General features: G+C 30.5%; 2 protein-coding genes across 3 annotated transcripts; one reads left to right on the top strand and one right to left on the bottom strand.

Annotated features, from left to right (window-relative positions):
• Positions 1-3,423: 3,423 nt before the first annotated feature.
• On the bottom strand, positions 3,424-15,226 carry LOC134692651 (O(6)-methylguanine-induced apoptosis 2-like). The gene is made up of 9 exons (XM_063553113.1): positions 15,057-15,226; positions 13,836-13,957; positions 11,110-11,208; positions 10,123-10,302; positions 9,141-9,255; positions 8,319-8,422; positions 7,496-7,560; positions 6,013-6,203; positions 3,424-3,847 (listed from the first exon to the last, which is right to left on the bottom strand). The coding sequence occupies exons 1-9, from the start codon at positions 15,142-15,144 to the stop codon at positions 3,780-3,782; spliced, it is 1,032 nt and encodes a 343-aa protein (XP_063409183.1). The 5' UTR covers positions 15,145-15,226; the 3' UTR covers positions 3,424-3,779.
• Positions 15,227-15,584: 358 nt separating this feature from the next.
• Positions 15,585-21,229, top strand: LOC134692634 (ribonucleoside-diphosphate reductase small chain-like). 2 transcript variants are annotated; one of them, XM_063553103.1, is made up of 8 exons: positions 15,585-15,861; positions 16,747-16,803; positions 17,312-17,338; positions 17,904-18,179; positions 18,483-18,616; positions 18,921-19,149; positions 19,815-20,033; positions 20,619-21,229. In XM_063553103.1, exons 1-8 carry the CDS (start codon positions 15,781-15,783, stop codon positions 20,772-20,774), a joined length of 1,179 nt encoding a protein of 392 aa, XP_063409173.1. In that variant the 5' UTR covers positions 15,585-15,780; the 3' UTR covers positions 20,775-21,229. The 2 variants fall into 2 exon arrangements, with proteins under 2 accessions (XP_063409173.1, XP_063409166.1); XM_063553096.1 differs by lacking the exon at positions 15,585-15,861 and adding an exon at positions 16,076-16,138.
• The last annotated feature ends 130 nt before the right edge of the window (positions 21,230-21,359 follow it).

Raw genomic sequence — 21,359 nt, 5'->3', positions numbered from 1 at the left:
TAACCATGCCTTGCTTTTAAAAAATTCACATATTGTTTAGTTGTCTAGTAAATGGAAGCAGAAACATATATACATATATGTGTCTCTGATGGAAGTAATTAATTAATTTCCCTCAAACATGTTATATATTTTTAAGGTCAAAGTTGGAAGAGGGTCAAGTGCAACCTGAACATCCTAAAAATAGCAGTTGTGAATATAATTTAATTTGATAGCATTTCCCCTTTTCATTAACAAAGGATTTTTAACAATTGATTTTCTCATGTTTGTGTCTGTCCTGAGGTGTCTGTGTGTGTATTTTATATAGATTTTTCAAAGGAATGAACTAATAAATATTTGCACACAAGATATAGAAGAATAATATAAATATTTATTAAAATCTTAATAAAGACACAACTATAACAAAATAAAAACATTTTTTATCACAGATAACAAATTCTTTAACTCTCATCTGGCACCAATAGTCAGCCCCAGCTCTGACACATTACACTCTCACCTTCTCTTTATCCTTTCACACATCATATTACATATTAAAGATAAATAAACAACACAAACCTGATCACTTAAGTATAATCTAAAATATCAATCATCTAATTGGTGTCTTAATTACAGTCAACACTAAAGATAACAAGAAAGAAGATCAGATCAGACAATAGACAAAGGATTCAGATAAGCTTCTGGGTTACAACTTATTACATAATAATCCATTTTACATAACCACAAAATTGGGATTTATATAACTACAAAATTTGGGTTTATATAACCTCAAAATTTTGATTTACATAACTCAATTTTATTCACCAAAAAAAATGAATTTATTTTTTTGTATTTATTTAATTTATAGTGAATTCTTGTTCTGATTTCTATATATTTTTCACTCTATAAAACACATAATTCAAATTTTATAGAATTGAATATGACATGAAATACATGCCATTTCTGTTATAATATTGTTTCATTCATTGACATATTTTAAAATATTTTATTGATGTATATGATTTAAAATTAGAGGATTATAAAAATAGAATTTAACTCTTATAAATGTCATTAAAAATATTCCAATAATGGACATAAAAATAGGACAATGTATTAACTTAAAGACAAGATATCCTCCTACATCTTGGCTAACAATGGATGGTGTCTTTACACAATCAATAGTATTGATGGAAATCTTCTAAGAAAATAAATCGAATCAATAAGATGTCACTTATTCTAACAATAATGCCACACACAGTCTAATAATAAGCTACTGTAGCTGCTGATGCCATTGAAATTGGATTTTTGTTAAGAAAACACTTTTAAAGCCAAAAAAATCTGAGGTTTTAATTTCTGTAATATTTTAATAATTTTAAAAAGATCAGACGAATATCATAACTGGATTTATACATTTTGAAATACAGTTTCATTTTTCTTCTATATTTTGAAAAGTGTTAAGCCAGATTTCTATTCCAACATTGAAGTTATTCATTATTCATGAGCAAATTTATGGTAATAACCAAATAAAAGCAATTATTCAAATGAAGAGTAAACAAATCTCATTTGGTAATGATGCTTATGAGGCATAAACCAATACAACACTGTCACAAAAAGATATCTCCATGTAAACCTAAAATAAAAATCTATTTTCACTTCAATCAATTGATTAACGTAGCGTAAGGAAGTTTACAGAGGTGTATAACAATCAATACTACTGCCTACACATATCAACCATTCTACATCCAAGGTTAGCGTGATGTTCACAAAATTAAATTTAGTCTGAAAATCGAAAAACTACTGTAGTATTGGAAAAGCAGCCTTTAACTTCAACTTGTAAATCAAGGTTATTATGTTACATGATTGATCAGTCTTAGGTTCATTTGAAAGAAATACTCTGTAGATTTAGAAGTCTAACAGTAACACTTAACATTTCAGATCTGACAAGCAGTCATATTTGTTATAAGTAAAATATATCCAAATTAGTAAAACTGTATGCGAGTGTATTTTCAAAATAGGAAAAAATTTCACACAGCAGACACACTGTTATATTTCCCTCTGATTTATTAATATCAACAATTATTTTTATATCATGATTCATAGTTAATGTTTTGATTGAAAATAACACAATACAAATCTAAAGAAATAAAGTTGTCTAGTAAGTGTTACTGTAAAGATCAATTTCAAATTATTAATACAAAATTTGACTGAAAAATCTTTTTTCACCAAAATCACATATACCAAAATTCAGGAAACATATAATCCATAAAAAAATATTTCTATCACAATAAAGAGAACCATAGCACAAAAAAAAAATAAACTAGAGGCTCTAAAGAGCCTGTGTCGCTCACCTTGGTCTATGTGAATATTAAACAAAGGAAGCAGATTGAAAATTGACTACAAAGGTCAATAACTCCTACAGGAGTCAACTGACCATTTTGGTCATGTGTTGACTTATTTGTAGATCTTTTTTTGCTGAACATTATTGCTGTTTACAGTTTACCTATATCTATAATAATATTCAATATAATAACCAAAAACAGCAAAATTTCCTTAAAATTACCAATTCAGGGGCCACAACCCAAAAAACGGGTTGTCCAATTCATCTGAAAATTTCAGGGCAGATAGATCTTGACCTGATTAACAATTTTACTTCATGTCAGATTTTCTCTAAATTATTTGGTTTTTGAGTTATAAGCCAAAAACTGCATTTTACCCCTATGTTCTATTTATAGCCATGGCGGTCATCTTGGTTAGTTGGCGGGGTCACCGGACACAATTTTTAAACTAGATACCCCAATGATGATTGTGGCCAAGTTTCAAATAATTTGGCCCAGCAGTTTCAGAGAAGATTTTTCTAAAAGATTACTAAGATTTACAAAAAATGGTTAAAAATTGACTATAAAGGGCAATAACTCCTAAAGTGGTCAACTGATCATTTTGGTCATGTTGACTTATTTGTAGATCTTACTTTGCTGAACATTATTGCCTTTTACAGTTTATCTCTATCTGAAATAATATTCAAGATAATAACCAAAAACAACAAAATTTCCTTAAAATTAACAATTCAGGGGCAGCAACCTAACAACAGAATGTCAGATTCATCTGAAAATTTCAGGGCAGATAGATCTTCACCTGATTAACAATATTACCCCATGTCAGATTTGCCCTAAATGCTTTGGTTTTTGAGTTATAAGCCAAAAACTGCATTTTACCCCTATGTTCTATTTATAGCCATGGCGGCCATCTTGGTTAGTTGGCGGGGTCACCGGACACAATTTTTAAACTAGATACCCCAATGATGATTGTGGCCAAGTTTGGTTAAATTTGGCCCAGTAATTTCAGAGGAGAAGATTTTTGTAAAAGTTAACGACGGACGACGACGGACGACGACGACGGACGCAAAGTGATGAGAAAAGCTCACTTGGCCCTTCGGGCCAGGTGAGCTAAAAAGGATAATACTGAATCAAGTTTTTTTTAATCAATATAATAGTGTAAAAATATCATAAACATAAATTAATATATCATTTCAACTATCAAAAGCATTTTAAAATGTAACAAAACTTCTTTTACATACATCTTTTCTGACTCTCACACAGCTCTGACAGTATACAACTCAGGAATGTCCACCAGCTTAATATAAGCAATGCAAAGAACTTGTTTAGACATGGCTTTCTGCATTAAGTTTTGTTAATAATCTGTTTCACATCTGATTCTAGATCTGGTTTTATTTATATTTTTTCAGCCAATTTACTTTGAAGACCTTTTGGCTTATAGTCTCATGATACATATTTATTTTTTCCTTGCCTTTATATCCATTTGCTAGCAGCATTGTATATAAAGGATTGCCTTCCCATGTTGATAGGTCTATAATGAGCTACAAATCAATAAATATTACAGCTATTAATTGTAATTAATGTTATTTTGAAGCAAAGCTTTCCCAGGACACAACCAGAGATCATCAACCAATGGTACTAGTGACAATGCTACATAAATATTTAAATATCTATAGAATAATGATCATTAAATTATTGTACCTGAATGACTTCAGAGATTTTAAAGACTAATATAACCAGTGTTAAGAGAAGTCAACAACATGTTATGTTTTCTTTCTATTCTTATACATTTGTAAATTAATAATCAATAGATTTGAAGGTGGACATCTATTGCACTAGGGATGTCAACTGATAACAATTATGTACTGCAAGGCTAAACAAATGGCAATGACACTTGTATTGGATATTATTTAATAAGTATAGGGAGAGCCTATGTTGATGCTACAATGAAAGTTATGTTAACAAAACAGGAATGGGAAAAAACGAGAAAAAAAGTATGAATGAAAGTCCAAGCCTGAAATGGTGAAATAGGTTTTTAAGCTCTGTAAAAATTACGAATACAAGGGTGATTTATTTCCTCTTTTTTCGTCTGTAAGGGTTTCTAATCTTATCTATGTGCATAAAATATTCTGCAGCAGTTCAAACTTGCAATTCTTTTTTAATGATTAATAGAACAGTAAAAAAAAAAAAAAAAAGAATTCTGCGAGTACTGCATGGAGTTCCCTACCGGTTTAAAATTTATTGTATTGGAACAACATTCTAACTAGATCTATAACTTGTCATGGGGTAAACTATATAACAATAATCAAGTCAATATATATTCAAGCATGACAAACAAAGTGTTGAAAACTGATTATTTGATTGAATTTTCTCAGTCCAAGAACCAAAACTCTGCATAAAATTATCAGACCTTAAAAAACAAAATTTTTAAACTTGATCTGTAAACTTGCCATGCCAAAACTATATACCAATTATTAAATAAATATCTTCAAGAATAACAAAAAAAGTGTGGAAAACTGATTATTTGAGTAAATTTTCTAAGGCCAAGGACTGAAATTCTGCACAAAATCATTAGACTGGAACAAAAATTTGAACTTCATCTGTAACTTGATTAAACTTTATATCAAAATTTCAGATCAATATCTTCAAGCATGAAGAAAAAAGTGTGGAAAACTGATTTGCCGGATGAACACAGACAGACTGACGGACGGAGTGCAAACCAAAAGTCCCCTAAGACTTCGTTGGTAGGGGATTTAAAACAAAACCAAATACAACCTATTTTCTGTCAACTTCCAGATGGCCCATTGACTGTGATGCATTATTTCTTGCACTAAGCCACTAAATGTATAAGAAACATTGAATGTCACCATCTAGTTTGTCATATTTCATTTGTAAATCACAGGGGAGTAAAAAATGACAAATCAACTTTTGGGTATAAACAATATTCCAAGTCTGAACAATGAACATACGAGTATACACCAAAAGCCTCATACAAGACTTGTTCCATTAAGCTGAGAAACAATGTCTTTTTTTTAAACTTTTTTTTCTCCTATTTTAAGGTTTTCTTGGACCTACTAATTTTAACAGATTTTTTCATGCATGTGTGCATGGTCAAATTGTATCATTCTAAATGCTTTAAAAAAAAAAAAAAAATTACAAAAATACTGAACTTAGACGAGGATCAATTCGGAAAGTCCATAATCACATGGCAAAATCAAATAACAAAACGTATCAAAAATGAATGGACAAAAAATAATGCATCACAAAACTATATATACCAAATCATATGTAAAGCTGAAACCTGTCATCAATGAATTTGTTTATAAAATTATACATTGAAATTCTGTAGCAATTCAACTCATGTCCAACAGTTATGTGTCTTACTCTGAGATAATTTCTGTTTTGTAAACTTTCTATTTAGACAGTTCCCAAAGTTTTTAAACAACCATGATGTTTTATTTGAAAGTTTCTAATCTGTCTCCTGAAACTCATAATTCTTCCAGGGGCTTTTCATGTTATACTATGATTTTTAGTTCAGATAAAAAGTTTGATAAGACATTTTTGAATAGTTTTGATACAAATATATGCTTTGCCTTTGGTGAAAGTATAGAATAATAGGAAATAGCAAATTACAAAGTCCGCCTCCCCAATAGGATTTAACACCCAAATTTCCAACATTACATTGTAAACAAAAGTAATAATATACCTGGTCCTGGTTGTTCTCCTTCTTTGTTTGTACCAGTCCATCGACATGTGGTAGAAACAAAGGCAGATGATGACATGTAATGCTTGGGTTGTCCTTCATAATTAACGGTTTCATAACTTCCTGGTCCTGGTTGTGGAGGAGTATCAGGTAATGGCATAGCAGGGGCAGATATACATAAATAATGTTTCCTCCTATATAATAAAACATTTTCTATTAGCATTGCTTTTATTGGGTATAATATAATATAAAGTTAAAATAAGAGTTCACACACTGAAATGTCTATCTAACCTGCTTTACTGACCACTGATTTTATGTTGAAAGTCGTAAAACATAGGGTTGCTACATGCATCACATACAATTCACACTTTTTAAGATCTATGACAATGATGTCAAGGTCAGATAAATCCTGTAAGACAGACAGGTACATCTTATAATTATTCCATACATCAAATATAGTTGTCTTATTGCTTAAAGATATGAAAAACATACAAAAACACAAAAAATCAATATTAACCAATGAAACATAAAAATGAAGTCAAGGTCAGATGATTCCTACAAGACTGACAGGTACCTATTACAATCATTTCTGATGATCAGACAGCACATATGGTTGACCTACTGGTTTTAGTATTTGAGAAACTAAAGTAATCATGTAACTTAAAACCTTGGTCACTGATCAATGATGTGAAGTTGTGGACAGGTGAACCCTATTTGACAGACATGTACTGATGTAGACTTGCAAGGAACCCATATACCAAATATAAATATTTTATTAATCATAATAAGTGTAGAATTCACATTAGAAAAAAACCGTATATTAACGAGTTGCTTAACCATGAAAATGTGGTCAAGGACAATGGACATACAATAGACAAATACTTCTTCATCAAATAAGGTATATAAAGTGCATATAAAGGATTAATTAAGCATCTAGGTATTCTACCTTTCTGAAATATACAGCTTTATACAAATAAATTATGCTGCTGATGGCATAAAGTAAAAACATATGTCTCCCAAACTGCAACTCTTCCAAGGGTGAGACAAAACACATTCATCACACTTTATGCAATTTGTTTTTTTAATTATAAAACTATTTAAAAAATCCATTAAAGCTTACTTTATAAAACTTTCATAATAGGCCATTGTTAATTCAAATCATGAACTAATAAACATGAAAATATCTTAAAAAAAAATAAGTAAGTACTATAACTAAGACAATAATGATCTGATCATTTAGAAAACTATGTACAAATCATATATATGATGATCACTGATAAGCAAATCAGTTAACATTCTTATGCTATAGGCTCATTATTATTTTTTGGATATCATGGATTTGTGGGTTAATGTGTATCAATTAAAGAAGTTCAAATATTGTTTAGGCCAGTTTGCAGACTAAAGCCATGAAATCAAATACCAACAGGAATACAGAATCTGTTCACCTATCATAATCCATTAGGAAGTAAAAATGAGTAAAACTTACGGGAATAACTGTTTTTTTGCTGGATCTATTGGTTCATGTGGTTTATATGCTCCTGGACCAGGTACCTTTATTAAAAATGAAAAACATAAAATTTACACTAAAATCAGACAGAAGAAGTGAAAATCATCTATTATATATCAACTCCAACCAGCTTAATTTTTCTACTTTATTTTATTTAATTATAAATGAAAGTGAACCAACGCCTGGTGAGTCTGTAGTACGGTAGAGTCCATAAAGTGGATACCTCGGTTATGCAGGGTTGTTATGATAAAAAACATAAAATGTAGAGAGTCCTTTAACAACAACACTTTAGGGACTGCTGCAGAAATTTATTGATCGACATGTTTCAGTGCCTAAGGCACCGTCATCAAGTTAAAACAATACATAAAATCTTGCTGAAGTACAAAATCGGGTTGTTAAAATTAAAACGTCACAATATTACAATGGTAAGTAACGTTATTAATAGCAACTGTATTGTTTTTATCCTGATGACAGTGCCTATGTCGATCAATAAATTTCTGCAGTAGTCCCTAAAGTGTTGTTATTACAAGAATCTCTACATTTTATTTAATTTAATTCAACACTTTAACAGTTTATTAAATAGAATGCAGATAAAGTTTGTTAGGTACGTATGTGGTAGACAATACACTTTAATCCGTCCTTACTATAGAACTTAAAAGGGTGTATGAAAACCCCTAAAAACAGATTCAAGTGTTACAGAACACTTCAAATAAAAAATTAAAAAAAAGTTTGTGTGTAATTTTAAGAACAAAAGTGTGAATAAGTCTATTATTACTCAGGTGTTAATACACAGTGTACTTACTGCAGTAGGACTTGGTGCCATCTGTCTTTTTGACTTTGATTTAAAACTTGATAATGGAACTTTTACATTCTGATGAAGTAGGGAATCATTTACATCATAATGACCTGTAATTAAAGCATTTATATCTTAAAAACTAAATTTAATAGTAATTATACAAAATTAATTATATATATTTATTTATTTGCTAATTTTCTTATGATCACTGAACATTAGCAATTGGTTTCTAACTGCATTTCCTATAAGACCTTTGAATCTCTTTTAATTTGATTTGATATTTGGTGTTTTAACACCACTTTTAAGCAAAGCTTTTATGCTATTTTGTGGCGACCAGTTCTTATTGGTGGAGGAAGCCCAGAGATAACCGACGACCTGATTCCCTTTTTTTATCAGCATATAAACCATAAATTATTAAAACAACATATATGGTCACTGAAATGACAGACTCGGGGCAATTTATGCAAATATTTTACAGCCTTTGGTTTATTGTTGAACACTATGATTAAGCCTCCAGTTGACTAAATGTTTCCCCCCTTAGTTTGCTGTCTCATTGATGTATACACCCTTATAGCTTTTTATTCATATATGTTAATATTTTATTGGTAATCTATCAATAAAAATTTTTTTCTACATCATCACCAATTACTTAATATAAATGTCAGAACCAATTATTTCATTTGCTGTAAATACTTACACTAATACACTAATTTGACCTGTAAATGTTTTTATACTTGGTAAAGCTTACAATATACAACAAATGGAAGTTTTTAACGACCTTGACTGGCTATACAGCCCTTTCAATGTCTGGTTACAATAAAGACCTACCAGGAGCTGGATTATTCGCAGAAGCGTTGACATTGATCACATCTCTTCTAGACTGAGATTTGAATGCTGCTGCAGCTGTGACATTATTGGTCTTTCCAAATTTTGAATTTAAAACCTGCAAATAAATTCAAGTAACATTTCAGACAGTTTATTTTTATTGTTAAGTTATCAAATGACTTATCTCCCCTGAGAGACTAAAGAGTTATTTTCTATTGGCTGAGCTCAAAATTATGGGACAAGATTTGATTGACTGAAACAGCACAAATATAAGAAAATTCTGGTCATTTAAATGCTTTCAAACATCTTTTTAAAATTGTCTTTCAGTGCTTTTAATAAAAGTTAACATCTATCACAAATTGAAAGATATGAGTAAATCGTATGAAACATGATCAAAGATGTGAAGAGTAAAATCAAACAATAACTAAATTCCCACATGATGCAAATTATGACCAAGAATACTTGGTGATGACTGGTTTATTTTAGTTTTGCTATTTATTCTTAAATACAATTAGTGAATGAGTAAATACATCATATAAATGACTTAAAAAGAAATTGTGATACAATTGAAGATAAGTGTCAATTCATTCTTTTAAAAAGCACTCCAGTTTTACTAATATTCGGTGTGAAGGTGTGAATGTAATAAAATATGTTACAATGTTTGAGGTTAACACAATCTAATTAAAATTTAATCTCTCACTCGCTCATTTTTTAATGCTTGGTCGCTGTGATTTTATGTGCTTTCTATACAAATTTTCACCCCATTTTGTAAGAATTCAATCAGTAATATTTCAAATGATAATTGAGATAAATGCATTATTTTTTTCAATTTTCAGTTGTAGTTCATCGAGCCAGAGTTGTATGCCAAATTTTACTGAAATCTGTGACATAGCCCATTTACTGTAACTTGACCTTAAAGGCTTTTGAAGGATTGTCTCCTATACATTGATGCCCTCCCCCTTCTCCCAAATAAACAGTTACCTACATCATATGTATTTGGTGCTGGTTTCTTTTCCACTTTATCTGAGATTTTAGCAATAGGTTTATGGAAGTTGCTGGTGTTCTCTGATTTATTGAAATCTTTTCTTGTGACCAACATGCTAGGCAAACCATAAACACCAGGTCCTGGTGCTGCTGTTATGAAGTATTTTATACCTCGCTTACTCTATAATATATAAAACAAAAATATAAAATAATCAAAACCTATAGTATTTCATACCTCGCTTACTCTACAATATATAAAACAAAAATATAAAATAATCAAAACCTATAGTATTTTATACCTTGCTTACTCTGCATTATATAAAACAAAAATATTAAATAATCAAAACCTATTTTATTGATTATACATCTTTGTTATAGATAACAGGAGTAACTTGCAAATAGTATGTTCTTATATATATAGATGAACTTGATTTTTTATAACCAATTTAGCAAACAAGAAAGGGGCAAGTAAATGCTACAAAAGAACATTGACATAACCATCTTGTTCAAAGCCAAAAATATGTTTTTATTTCTTTTATGTATATATATAATGATATATAGTGACATGAAACATTTTATATTGTTATCATCAGGGGAAAAATGAATAAAACTCAATTCAAACAGAAAATATACATTTTTTATTAGCACATATCCACATTCACTGTTTACAACAAATGTTTTTAAAGGTGTGATAGCATACATTTGGTATGAGTATGAAGATCAAATGATGTCTGTAACTTTATTATTTTGGCAGTAAATTCTAACTGGTTAAAACATGTGACTATTGCAAATGAGAAATATGCACAAGAACAACATTTAAATTACAAGTTACTACAGTTTGTAGAAATAATGTATGTCTAGTGACTAAGGTAAGTCAATGTACCTAATTAACCACTATTATGACCTGTACACAAGAAAATAATAAAATACATAATTGAGTTGAGAAGAAAACATATAGAAATTATTTCTAAAGATAAAAAAATACTACCTTTGAAGCAAATCCTCCTGTTCCTTTCTTAGAGAAAGAAGAACTGTTGTTATCCATGGTTTCATGTCTTACATAGTTTCCAGGACCAGGGGCATCTGTCTGTATAAAGTAAACGCAAACTGTAATCATTCTTCCAAACAACTAATAGTATGCACAACATACAATTATTGAAAGTATTATTATAGCGGCATGCAGATCTTAAATTTGTTTAAACACTTAAACTCAACATTTTTGTTTTTCTTTGCTGAAATAAAAATATCAATTAAGATTATAAGACAATGTTGACAGCTATACCCCATTTTTTTTTATAATTCAACTATAATATCTTTGTTTTGCTTGCACATTGTTATCAATATAATGGTTTCAATGTGAGAGGTTTACCTAGCTAAAAAACAGGTTTAATCCACCATTTTATACATGTAAGGAAATGCCTGTATCAAGAAACGATGACTTTTGTTTAACATTTGTTTGAAATGTTTATGCTTTACATTTTTCCATTTTATAAAGGACTTTACGTTTTGAAATTTCCTTTGCAGCACAGTATTTTTGCTATTATACAAGTTTTTTTTATCAAGCTACACACCAAATATAAATCCTCTCCCTTTATAGAAGCCAAGGTCACTTTCATTAATGAAAGTTCCATACCAGAGGTTTTTTGGGACAGATTCAAGCAGTTAATAACTAGACCTGCTTTGGGGTTTTGTGACATCAGTAAAATTAATCATGTCAAAAAATTGTCAATAAATGTTTATAAACAACATTTAAGGGGCTGCTGCAGAAAATTTATTGAACAACTGTTTCGATTCCTATGGTAGTGTCATCAGGACAATAACATTTGCACTTAAAAATTTCAGTTTATTGTGTCAGATGGCCATGTCTAATTGCTAAGAACTGGTAACATGTTCACCTCCAGAAAGGAAAGCAGATTTTTTCAGCAGTAATGGAGGGATAAAGTGTCTGCCTAATGCTAGGTGGTGTTGTTGTAAAATTGAGAAATAAAAAGTGCATGTTCCAGTTCTGCTCTGGAAGGAAGTAAAGAATGTAAACTTCTCTAAGTCTAACATTGTCTTGTTGATTTTCAAGGCATGGATTTCATCTACAAAATGCTATTGAAGTAAAATATGCATGAAGGTAAATATTTTGATAGCAAGATAAAACTGATCATCTCTGTAATTAGGTCTTTCCACTTTTCGTGGAAAGACCTATTGTTTTTCTTCTGATTATTTTTTTTTTTTATTTTTTTTTTTTTTCTTCTTCCGTCTGAGATGCTTTTTTGTTTTACAACATATCGAATGGATGTTTGGCCAACGATGTTGTTCAGTAATGGAGGTTTCAAAACTCACCCTGTGTGACCGAACACTTATTCTTATAGGAGTTATCTCCCCGCGTCCCCTTTTTCTTGTTATCGCTATATCTCTAAAACCGTAGAAGATTTTTGCAAACTGTTTTCACCAAATTGTTCGTCTACTCTTAAGAATGATTTGTTTTATTTTGACTGAGGTGATCAGAAGACATCTTATGGGAGTTATTTCCCTTTGAAAATTTAAAATAAACGATATGTTGGGTTATTTAATACGGTATAAGTTGTAGAGGCCTACAGTCTTTTGATATGAAGTCCTTGGTCCATATAAAGTAAATTGAGGTCAAGGTCAAAGGTCAAGGTCATGTTATCAATTTTGAATTTTGCTTGTTATCGTTATTCAAAAGAAACTGTTACAGTTAATGATATGATGTGTTTGCAAAATCACTGTTTACAATAAGGCGCAACTTCAACTTATTCAGTCGAAGTGTTTTGGTTAACCCTTATAGGAGTTTTCTCCCCTTATGAATTTGAAATCATTATTTCTCCACAACTATACAAGTGATTGACCTCGGACCTTCCGATTTGAGTTCACTGACCCATGATCTTGAAATTGAGGTCAAGGTCAAGGTCATGTTATAACTTTTGAATTTTGCTTGTTATCGTTATTCAAAAGAAACTGTTACAGTTAATGATATGATGAGTTTGCCAAGTTACTGTTTACAATAAGGCGCAACTTCAACCTTCTTAAGTCGAAGTGTTTTGGATAACCCTTTTAGGAGTTTTCTCCCCTTTTGTATTTGGCATCATTATTTCTCCACAACCATACAAGTGATTGACCTAGGGCCTTCCGATTTGAGTTCACTGACCTATGACCTTGAATTTGAGGTCAAGGTTGAAGGTCAAGGTCATATTCTAAATTTAAGAATTTGCTTGTAATCTATATTCAAAAGAAACTGTAACAGTTAATGATACGATGTGTTTGCCAAATTACTGCTTACAACAAGGGGCAACTTCAACCCATTTAAGTCGAACTGTTTTGGTCAACCCTTTTAGGAGTTTTCTCCCCTTTTGTATTTAAAATCGATATTTCTCTACAATCATACAAGTGATTGATCTGGGGTCTTTTGATTTGAGATCACTGACCTATGACCTTGAAATTGAGGTCAAGGTCAAAGGTCAACTTGAAGTTCTAGATTTTGACCTTTGCTTTAAATTTGTTTTTGTTCATTATAAAACAATTAAGTTTTCTGCATATACCTATTAATCTTATTTTTCTATATCAGTTGAGGTACCAAATAACATCAACAAGGAGTGACCCTTTCTAATATCTTTTTTTAAATTTCATTCTAATTATCGAGGTAGAAAGACCTTCAATTGTTCTCTGAAGAATTGGTTTTTAATAATGTATTTGTTTTACTATTACCATTGCTTCATCAAAACGGAAGCGTTTAGCTTGGCCTAAGAACCCTCTTTTATCTGCATTATCTGTCACAATAGTTTGATATCTACTTGGTATTGATGCAGTTGCAGCAACAATTCCATGACCTGCAAAAAAAACATGAATGCTAAATAATGATATTAAAGGGAAAATTCACGATTTTTTACTTATGGTTTAAATATGTTCATTATGACATAATATATATATATATTCACAAAGTTTTATTGCTATATAAGCAATAATAAAGGAGAAATTCAATATAAATGAAAAAAATATTAACTACTTCCTGTAGGTCGTGATGTTTTCTCCTGGTTTTAGCATGTTTTTTGAATGTCACTTTATTTCATTTTCTAAATTGTGAAATGCTTCATAAAATAACAATTTTCCTCATTCTATATCAATACCAAAACCAAATAATTTCTGAAATAACTGAATTCCTTTATGGTTCAGTTAATGAATTTGGTAACTAACCTAATTCATTAACATGACCGAATTTCAGACTTCCAGAATTGATGTGCTTAGTGCAAACCTAAAGTGGGCAATTGAGATTACACCTATCACTATTAGACCGCCATTACTGGACATCACACAGGTTCCCATAAAATTTTGACATCATAATACAAAATATCTAACAGCACAATGGAAAAGTGAATCTTGTATGACTGCAATTGTTCATTCTATATCAATACCAAAACCAAATAAATTCTGAAGTAATCAAATTCTGTAATGGTTCAGTTAATGAATTTGGTAACTGTTACCTAATTCGTTAACGTGACAAATTTCAAAGATTTCCAGAACTGATGTGCTTAGTGCAAACCCATTAGTGGGCAGGATTGAGTTAGTGCTCAATTGGTTTGGGGCCGGAACGCCCGAATACCATATAATTCAACCACAATTTCTTTAAAGTTCCATGACTAAATATTTTTTTGTCGGACAGAGTTTTGATGTTGCCTGTTAATATACAAAATATAGGAATGTCCAAGCTGCTCACAAGAACTACTATGAAATGTAAGTTCATAACTCCTACCCACTGTGAGATGATTCACCATATTATGATTTGATGTTTCTTTGCCTTTGGGATCATGGGATTAATAAATATTGTCATCTTTAACAAAAAATAAGAGACACGGCACATTTGGGGCTGTGGAAAAGAAAAAGACAATGTTCATGATGAAGGTCTAAAATAATATTTGTAATATGTTGTACCCTTATGTAAATGGCCTGAAGGATTTCGACTGTGAACTCGTTTCACATAATCATCATCGATAACTCGGATACTATCAGCAGCAGCCATGTCTAAACAATATGTGACCTAACAACTTACAACCGGATATTTATCCGCCATATGGAATTTCATGTTATTTCTTAGAACTCATGGTATAGACTTTTATTTTCTCATTTAATGCATTCATGGTATAAAAAGAAAGTGTTAGAAAGTAATCTAATCAAATATTTGTGTAAAAATCGATGTTTTTGGTTTATTTACTTTAACAAGCGTAGTAATTTTTACTTGTTGTTGCTAAGGTAAAAACTATTGGGAAAGGGGACTGATAACAAAATATAAATGACGAAGAGCTAAATCAGTAAAAAGGGGATTATTCTTACAAACATGTGATAATCATATTGTTTTCACGTGGAATTTTGTTCCCTGAGGCTTTCTTTTTTATTTGATTACATAAATAAAAAAATTACATAAGGATCTATTCCAACCTGACACCCCCTTTCTACATTTGGTTTGGCCAGCTTTGATTTCATTGGCTGCACTAAAAGTTAGCGCCAGATTATGAAGCATTTTCGCGGAATTTATATTATCATTGTTTGGCTGAATACTGAATTGGACGAACGAAAAATATTTCTTTAAAAACAAAGAAAGTCTTAACATTTTAAAAAGTTTTATTAATTTTACAATAATAATTTTATACTTGAAAACATGACGTCCGTTCAGTCACCAAGAAAAATGCAGGAACTCAACTCAAGAATGAAACAAACAAAAATAAACGACGAAAATGAGGTAAGTTTTTTTCTTGTTTTTTTTCTTCAGTTTGGTATTGTTCTTTGATGGAAGTTCATAAAGTTTAATGTGAACATATATTTCCGTTCATTGTTCGAAGAACATGCTTGTTGACAGTTTAGTCCAATTTGGCGCCCTCCGTATTTCCCGTGCTTTTGAAATTAATAACCAAGTTCACCGATGTGTATCGGGATGTTTAAAGCGCCCTTTATGTATTAAACAAAAGCGAATGCCACGGAATTATACTTTACAATTACATCATTCGTCTGTATTTGAAGTAAATTTTGTGGTTAATATATATATTTCTTTTATCTGTTCTTACCTCATCTCTGCTGATGAGTTCATTGCTGAATGCGAGACCAGGCATAATTTTTTGTTAATACTTATCAGCCTATTTTCGTGCAATGTCTGCTAGTATTACAAACTTGAACCAAATTTTAGAATGTACATATGGAAATGGTTTTGATGGCAGGGTAAATTGTTTTTAATCAGGTTTTCATGGCCAAAATCTGGTTTGAAAGTTTATAGTTTATGGGTAGTAAATATCCCAATTCTGGTATTAATTTTAGTAATAAAATATTTAAAAAAAATGTATTGCATGACTGAATTTTATTAAGGCACCAACAATTTCATAAAGGATTTGTAGAAAAATATTCTTGCAATTATTTTAAATAGCCCCAGTTCAAGGCAGTTGATGATAACATTGTCTATGGTTATATATCAAGAAGTTAGATTTTTGTATATGCCATAAAATTTTGTTTGGATTACATACACATTTTTAGGGATTTTTCAAAACCTGGTTAGTCCTATTCCAGCATTTTTGTTAAATGGTTATGATTAATCTTGAGTTGCTTCTTTTATTATATGTTGGAATTTTCATTTCAGGTTCCAGTAAATCATTCAAACAGAAAAGTCAAAATACTTGGAGACAGTCAAAAACAGGTATTTGATCATATACAAATTAAATTTTTAACCTTTTCAACACATTTGGACATCATAGAATCATATATTTTGTGAAACAAATCATATGGTTCTCTTTTAATTTATTTATGGCAATAGCTTAAGTATACAAATTGCATTTTTTTAATTATTTAAACTGTTAATATGACCGACCTGAAAGATTTATAAATCCTGGATTTATTTTTTGTTTGCAGTTACTGAATCAATATTAGATAAACTTTCAGTCTTACAATCTCATCTAGAAAAAAAGTTAATAGCTTTTATTTTGTAATGTTCTGAAATTAATAATGTTTAATTTTAATGTCCTCTTTGTCTGTATGACCATGTTGACAGGAATAGATTACCCAAGCAAAACTTAAAGGAATTTTGGTCCTCAATGCTGTTCAACTTCGTACTTTTTTTTTATTCGAGCGTCACTCATGAGTCTTCTGTAGACGAAACGCTGTCTGGTTTAAATACTAAATTTAATTCTTATGTTTTTCTTTTTCAGAATTTAATCAATGTTCAACAAAATGAGGTAAGAATTAATTTCCATTCATAGAAATTAGCACAGGACTTCAGCAATATGACATATCCGAGTAAAATTTTTCGGTCCTGTTGATTTTTTAAATGCATTCCTATGAAAAATTTGAAAAAAATGCAAGTTATAAAGGGCCAAAATGACTCGTGCAAGATGACTCAAATGGGAGAAAACATGGTCTTATTTATATAAGAACTCAAAAAGACTTACAAACCATCATGATAAATAAAAACTACTGAAAATCAGGTTCTTGGCTTAGGATGGGTGCAAACAAATGCAGTGGGTTTAAATGCTTTGGTCTTGTTTCTTCCGCTGGACAACATCATGTTAATAGGGTGTGATCATTTTAAATATTCTTAATTTTCAATGACAATACATGTACATTACAAATGATATACATGTGTAATCTGGAACTGCCAGGGTAGTATGATGGGAATATCAACCACACTGACACATTCTTGTTTTTTTATATATATAAAGTTTTCATATCAGAGAAAAGATGTCAAAACACCAATTTACTGCATCAGTTTTAGTATACGATTTTGTTTTGTTTTATTTCAAGATTATGAAGCCAACAAAGCCAGTGATCATGAAGAAAACTGAGGAAGAAGAGCCATTGTTGAAGGATAATCCTAGACGATTTGTTGTCTTCCCCATCAAGTATCATGACATTTGGAAAATGTACAAGAAAGCAGAAGCCTCCTTCTGGACAGCTGAAGAAGTTGATTTATCTAAAGATCTCATTCACTGGGATGCTCTGAAAGATGATGAGAAACATTTTATTTCACATGTCCTGGCTTTCTTTGCAGCTAGTGATGGCATTGTGAATGAAAACTTGGTATGCTTCTGTTTAAAGTTTTAAGACTTTTTTTAAATATGACTTGTTTATAATTTGCTTATCAACATTATAAATGTGGGGAATTTTATAGTAAGCTGTATCACATCTACCTTCATTTCTGTAGGATTGTTGTGAAAAACTAAATCAACGAAGCAAATGTATTGTTTGTGGTTATCCTTTAAAACAGAAAATTAAAAATGAGATACACTGTCATGTTATTGCAAGACGAACAATATTTACTGGCCCTTGAATATTGTATCATTTTGGATATAACAAATGTATTTTTTTTTTTATATTTTCTAGGTAGAAAGATTCAGTAAGGAAGTTCAAGCTACAGAGGCAAGGTGTTTCTATGGATTCCAGATAGCAATGGAGAACATTCATTCTGAAATGTACAGCTTGTTAATTGATACATACATTAAGGATCCAAAAGAGAGGTAAATATATGGTTTCCCTTTTTTTTTTATATAACTATTTTGTTTAAACACATTTGAAAATATGGCTGTTGTGGCATTATTGGTGTAAAAATGTAAATCACTGATATTTTTGAAAGGTTACTACACTTTCACAAAGTAATGACAAGGCTTCAGAACTTTAAAATAGATAGGCATATAACAAACTTTTTCAATGAACCTTATTTATTTGGAGAGTAGGGTTTTCCAAGATTATTTTTTTTAGCTTTTTCATGTTGGTTAATTTGATTTCCACAAAAGACTTAATTTATGAATGTTGTATTTGTAGGGATTATCTATTCAATGCTATTGAGACTTTACCATGTGTGAAAAAGAAGGCAGACTGGGCCATTAAATGGATAAATGAAACAACTGCATCATATGCAGAAAGAGTTGTTGCCTTTGCAGCTGTTGAAGGGATATTTTTCTCTGGCAGTTTTGCAGCAATATTCTGGTTGAAAAAGAGAGGAATTATGCCTGGTCTCACATTCAGCAATGAACTCATCAGCAGAGATGAGGTAAGAACAGATAAAAATATATTTACATGTAATGTCACCTTGGTAGCTTAAATAAATTGCTCTTGTATTTCAACTTTTCTGAAAAATCATACTGAAATAGATACAGCAAGACAGAAAATAGTGTCCTGTCTCAATATCTATTTGTAGCTTGATGTCTCCAAAAATGCTACATCCACTCTATCAAAAGCAGTCAGTATATGGATTCTCTTGTCTGCGACTGCTTCTGATCTGCTCCACACATCCACAAAATTTCACCTACTGGATGTTTTTTTACAGATGTTTATTTCTTTCTTCATCTAAACAATTTTTGGTCTTGACCATAAGACATGCATATAAAAAAATCTCAAACATTTCTCCTGCATACACTATTTACTGGTATAATGAGATTAGACATTGAGAAAACATGAAATTTAAGATTTTGTCTATAAGCAACAACAGCAAAATAATCGCATGAAACTTGTTTATGACCTATATTGTAGACTAGTTGTCTTAGATTGACAAGACTGATGAGGATCATTCTGATTATTACATTTTGTCTGGTAGTTTTCCTGTTGACCAGCCTTTGAAAGAATTACTGCCCTTGGCATAAATTAATGATTGTTGCTGGTGGGGACATTTATGAATACAATTCTCAAATTTTAATTAACTTTTTTTTTCTCCCATAGGGTCTTCACTGTGATTTTGCCTGCCTAATGTACAACCATCTAGTCAACAAACTGCCTCAGTCTAGAATTTACGAGATAATCAGGGATGCTGTACAGATCGAACAGGAATTCCTCACAGAAGCTTTGCCATGTAACCTTATTGGAATGAATTGTACTCTGATGAAACAGTATATTGAATTTGTAGCTGATCGACTTCTTCTTGAACTCCACTGTGAAAAGGTATGTTATCTAAACATCTTGTTATCTCAAAGACTAAATCAATTAGATTATAACTATAAAACCAATCAGATTTACTTTTACAATCGGCAGAAACTATATTATTGATTCAATGTGCCAAAAGTCTTCCCCACGAATACCAGTTGGGGCCTAATGAGCTTGCATGTAATTGAAATAAGGATACTAAAACAGGGTATTCTTTTTTTTTTTTTTTTTTGCAAGAACTGATATGAAAGTTAATTATTGAAGTGCACTTTCATGCTTCCTTAAAAATTGCAAATAAAACTAAAGTGTAATTTTAGAATGATTCATTATTCATTTTACTGATATACAAGACCATACATATAATAAAACGGATGTGTTCAATTTCACAACTTAGAAGTCTTTTTCTTATTTTTAAGGGTAACTAAATTATTTTTCGATTCCCTTTGACATGGCTGCCATTCCACCAGTCAATATCCCATTATTAAAAAAAATCATCCTGAACATGCATGAAAAATTTGACACTGGACATCAATCTGACAATTACAAAAAAAAATTGGAAGATAAGAAACAGCCTTACTTTATTTTCATTTGTTTTTATTTCAGATATACAATGTAGAAAATCCATTTGACTTTATGGAACAGATCTCACTAGAAGGAAAAACGAACTTTTTTGAGAAAAGAGTAGGAGAATATCAAAAGATGGGTGTCATGTCAGGAGGAGGCGATACCCATTCATTTACTTTGGATGCGGATTTTTAAATGCTTTCATTAGATCTCATTGTTGTTGTTCAAATATTTTATCATGTCTCCATTTATTTTTAGTGATTTTAGAAAGTGACAAGATCAAACATACTCTTATCCCAATGATATTTTTTTTAATAATTTTTAGCAAAACATGATATATAGAAGTTAAGTTTGTATTTTAATTTGTATCTTTAAAAAAATTGTTTCATTATTTTAAAAATTTTAAAATCAAATTCATGCCATTTTTTTTTTTTTCTTATTTTAAAATTATTATTTGAAAATGTTTTAAAATATGCCTCCAAGTTTTAAAGTGCAATTTTTTAAGGTAGTGCAAAACATCAAATAATTTAAAGTTTTCGTATGAATGACTTGAATGTAGAGATTGATATGAATGTGTATGTGTGCCATATTGTCTTTTATAAATATTGTTTTATTTAATTTTGTAATAAATTATTATGTATTAAAAATAATTGTTTTTGTTTTCCTTTAAGTATCTATGATACAGAAAACAACAAAGCCATCAAAAGGGTCAACATAGACTAATTTCTATTGCATGGAAGCTGTAAATTGTACTAAAGGAAAAAAATCAAACTATATAAA

The sequence above is a fragment of the Mytilus trossulus genome, chromosome 1 (assembly GCF_036588685.1).
Source record: "Mytilus trossulus isolate FHL-02 chromosome 1, PNRI_Mtr1.1.1.hap1, whole genome shotgun sequence".
Classification (NCBI taxonomy): domain Eukaryota; kingdom Metazoa; phylum Mollusca; class Bivalvia; order Mytilida; family Mytilidae; genus Mytilus; species Mytilus trossulus.
The sequence above is the reverse complement of the archived record's forward strand: the minus strand, read 5'-3'. Positions and strand labels throughout refer to the sequence as shown.

What these genes read in the sequence shown, in the direction of transcription:
- LOC134692651 (XM_063553113.1), bottom strand. Translation starts at nt 15,144, where the DNA reads ATGGCTGCTGCTGATAGTATCCGAGTTATCGATGATGATTATGTGAAA. An exon ending in CAGCACCAAATACATATGAT is followed by an intron (nt 9,256 to 10,122) that starts GTAGGTAACTGT and finishes ATTTATTTGCAG; the next exon opens with GTTTTAAATTCAAAATTTGG. An exon ending in GCAAAAAAACAGTTATTCCC is followed by an intron (nt 6,204 to 7,495) that starts GTAAGTTTTACT and finishes TTTATTATATAG; the next exon opens with GAGGAAACATTATTTATGTA.
- LOC134692634 (XM_063553103.1), top strand. Translation starts at nt 15,781, where the DNA reads ATGACGTCCGTTCAGTCACCAAGAAAAATGCAGGAACTCAACTCAAGA. An exon ending in AAATAAACGACGAAAATGAG is followed by an intron (nt 15,862 to 16,746) that starts GTAAGTTTTTTT and finishes TTTTCATTTCAG; the next exon opens with GTTCCAGTAAATCATTCAAA. An exon ending in GCATTGTGAATGAAAACTTG is followed by an intron (nt 18,180 to 18,482) that starts GTATGCTTCTGT and finishes TATATTTTCTAG; the next exon opens with GTAGAAAGATTCAGTAAGGA.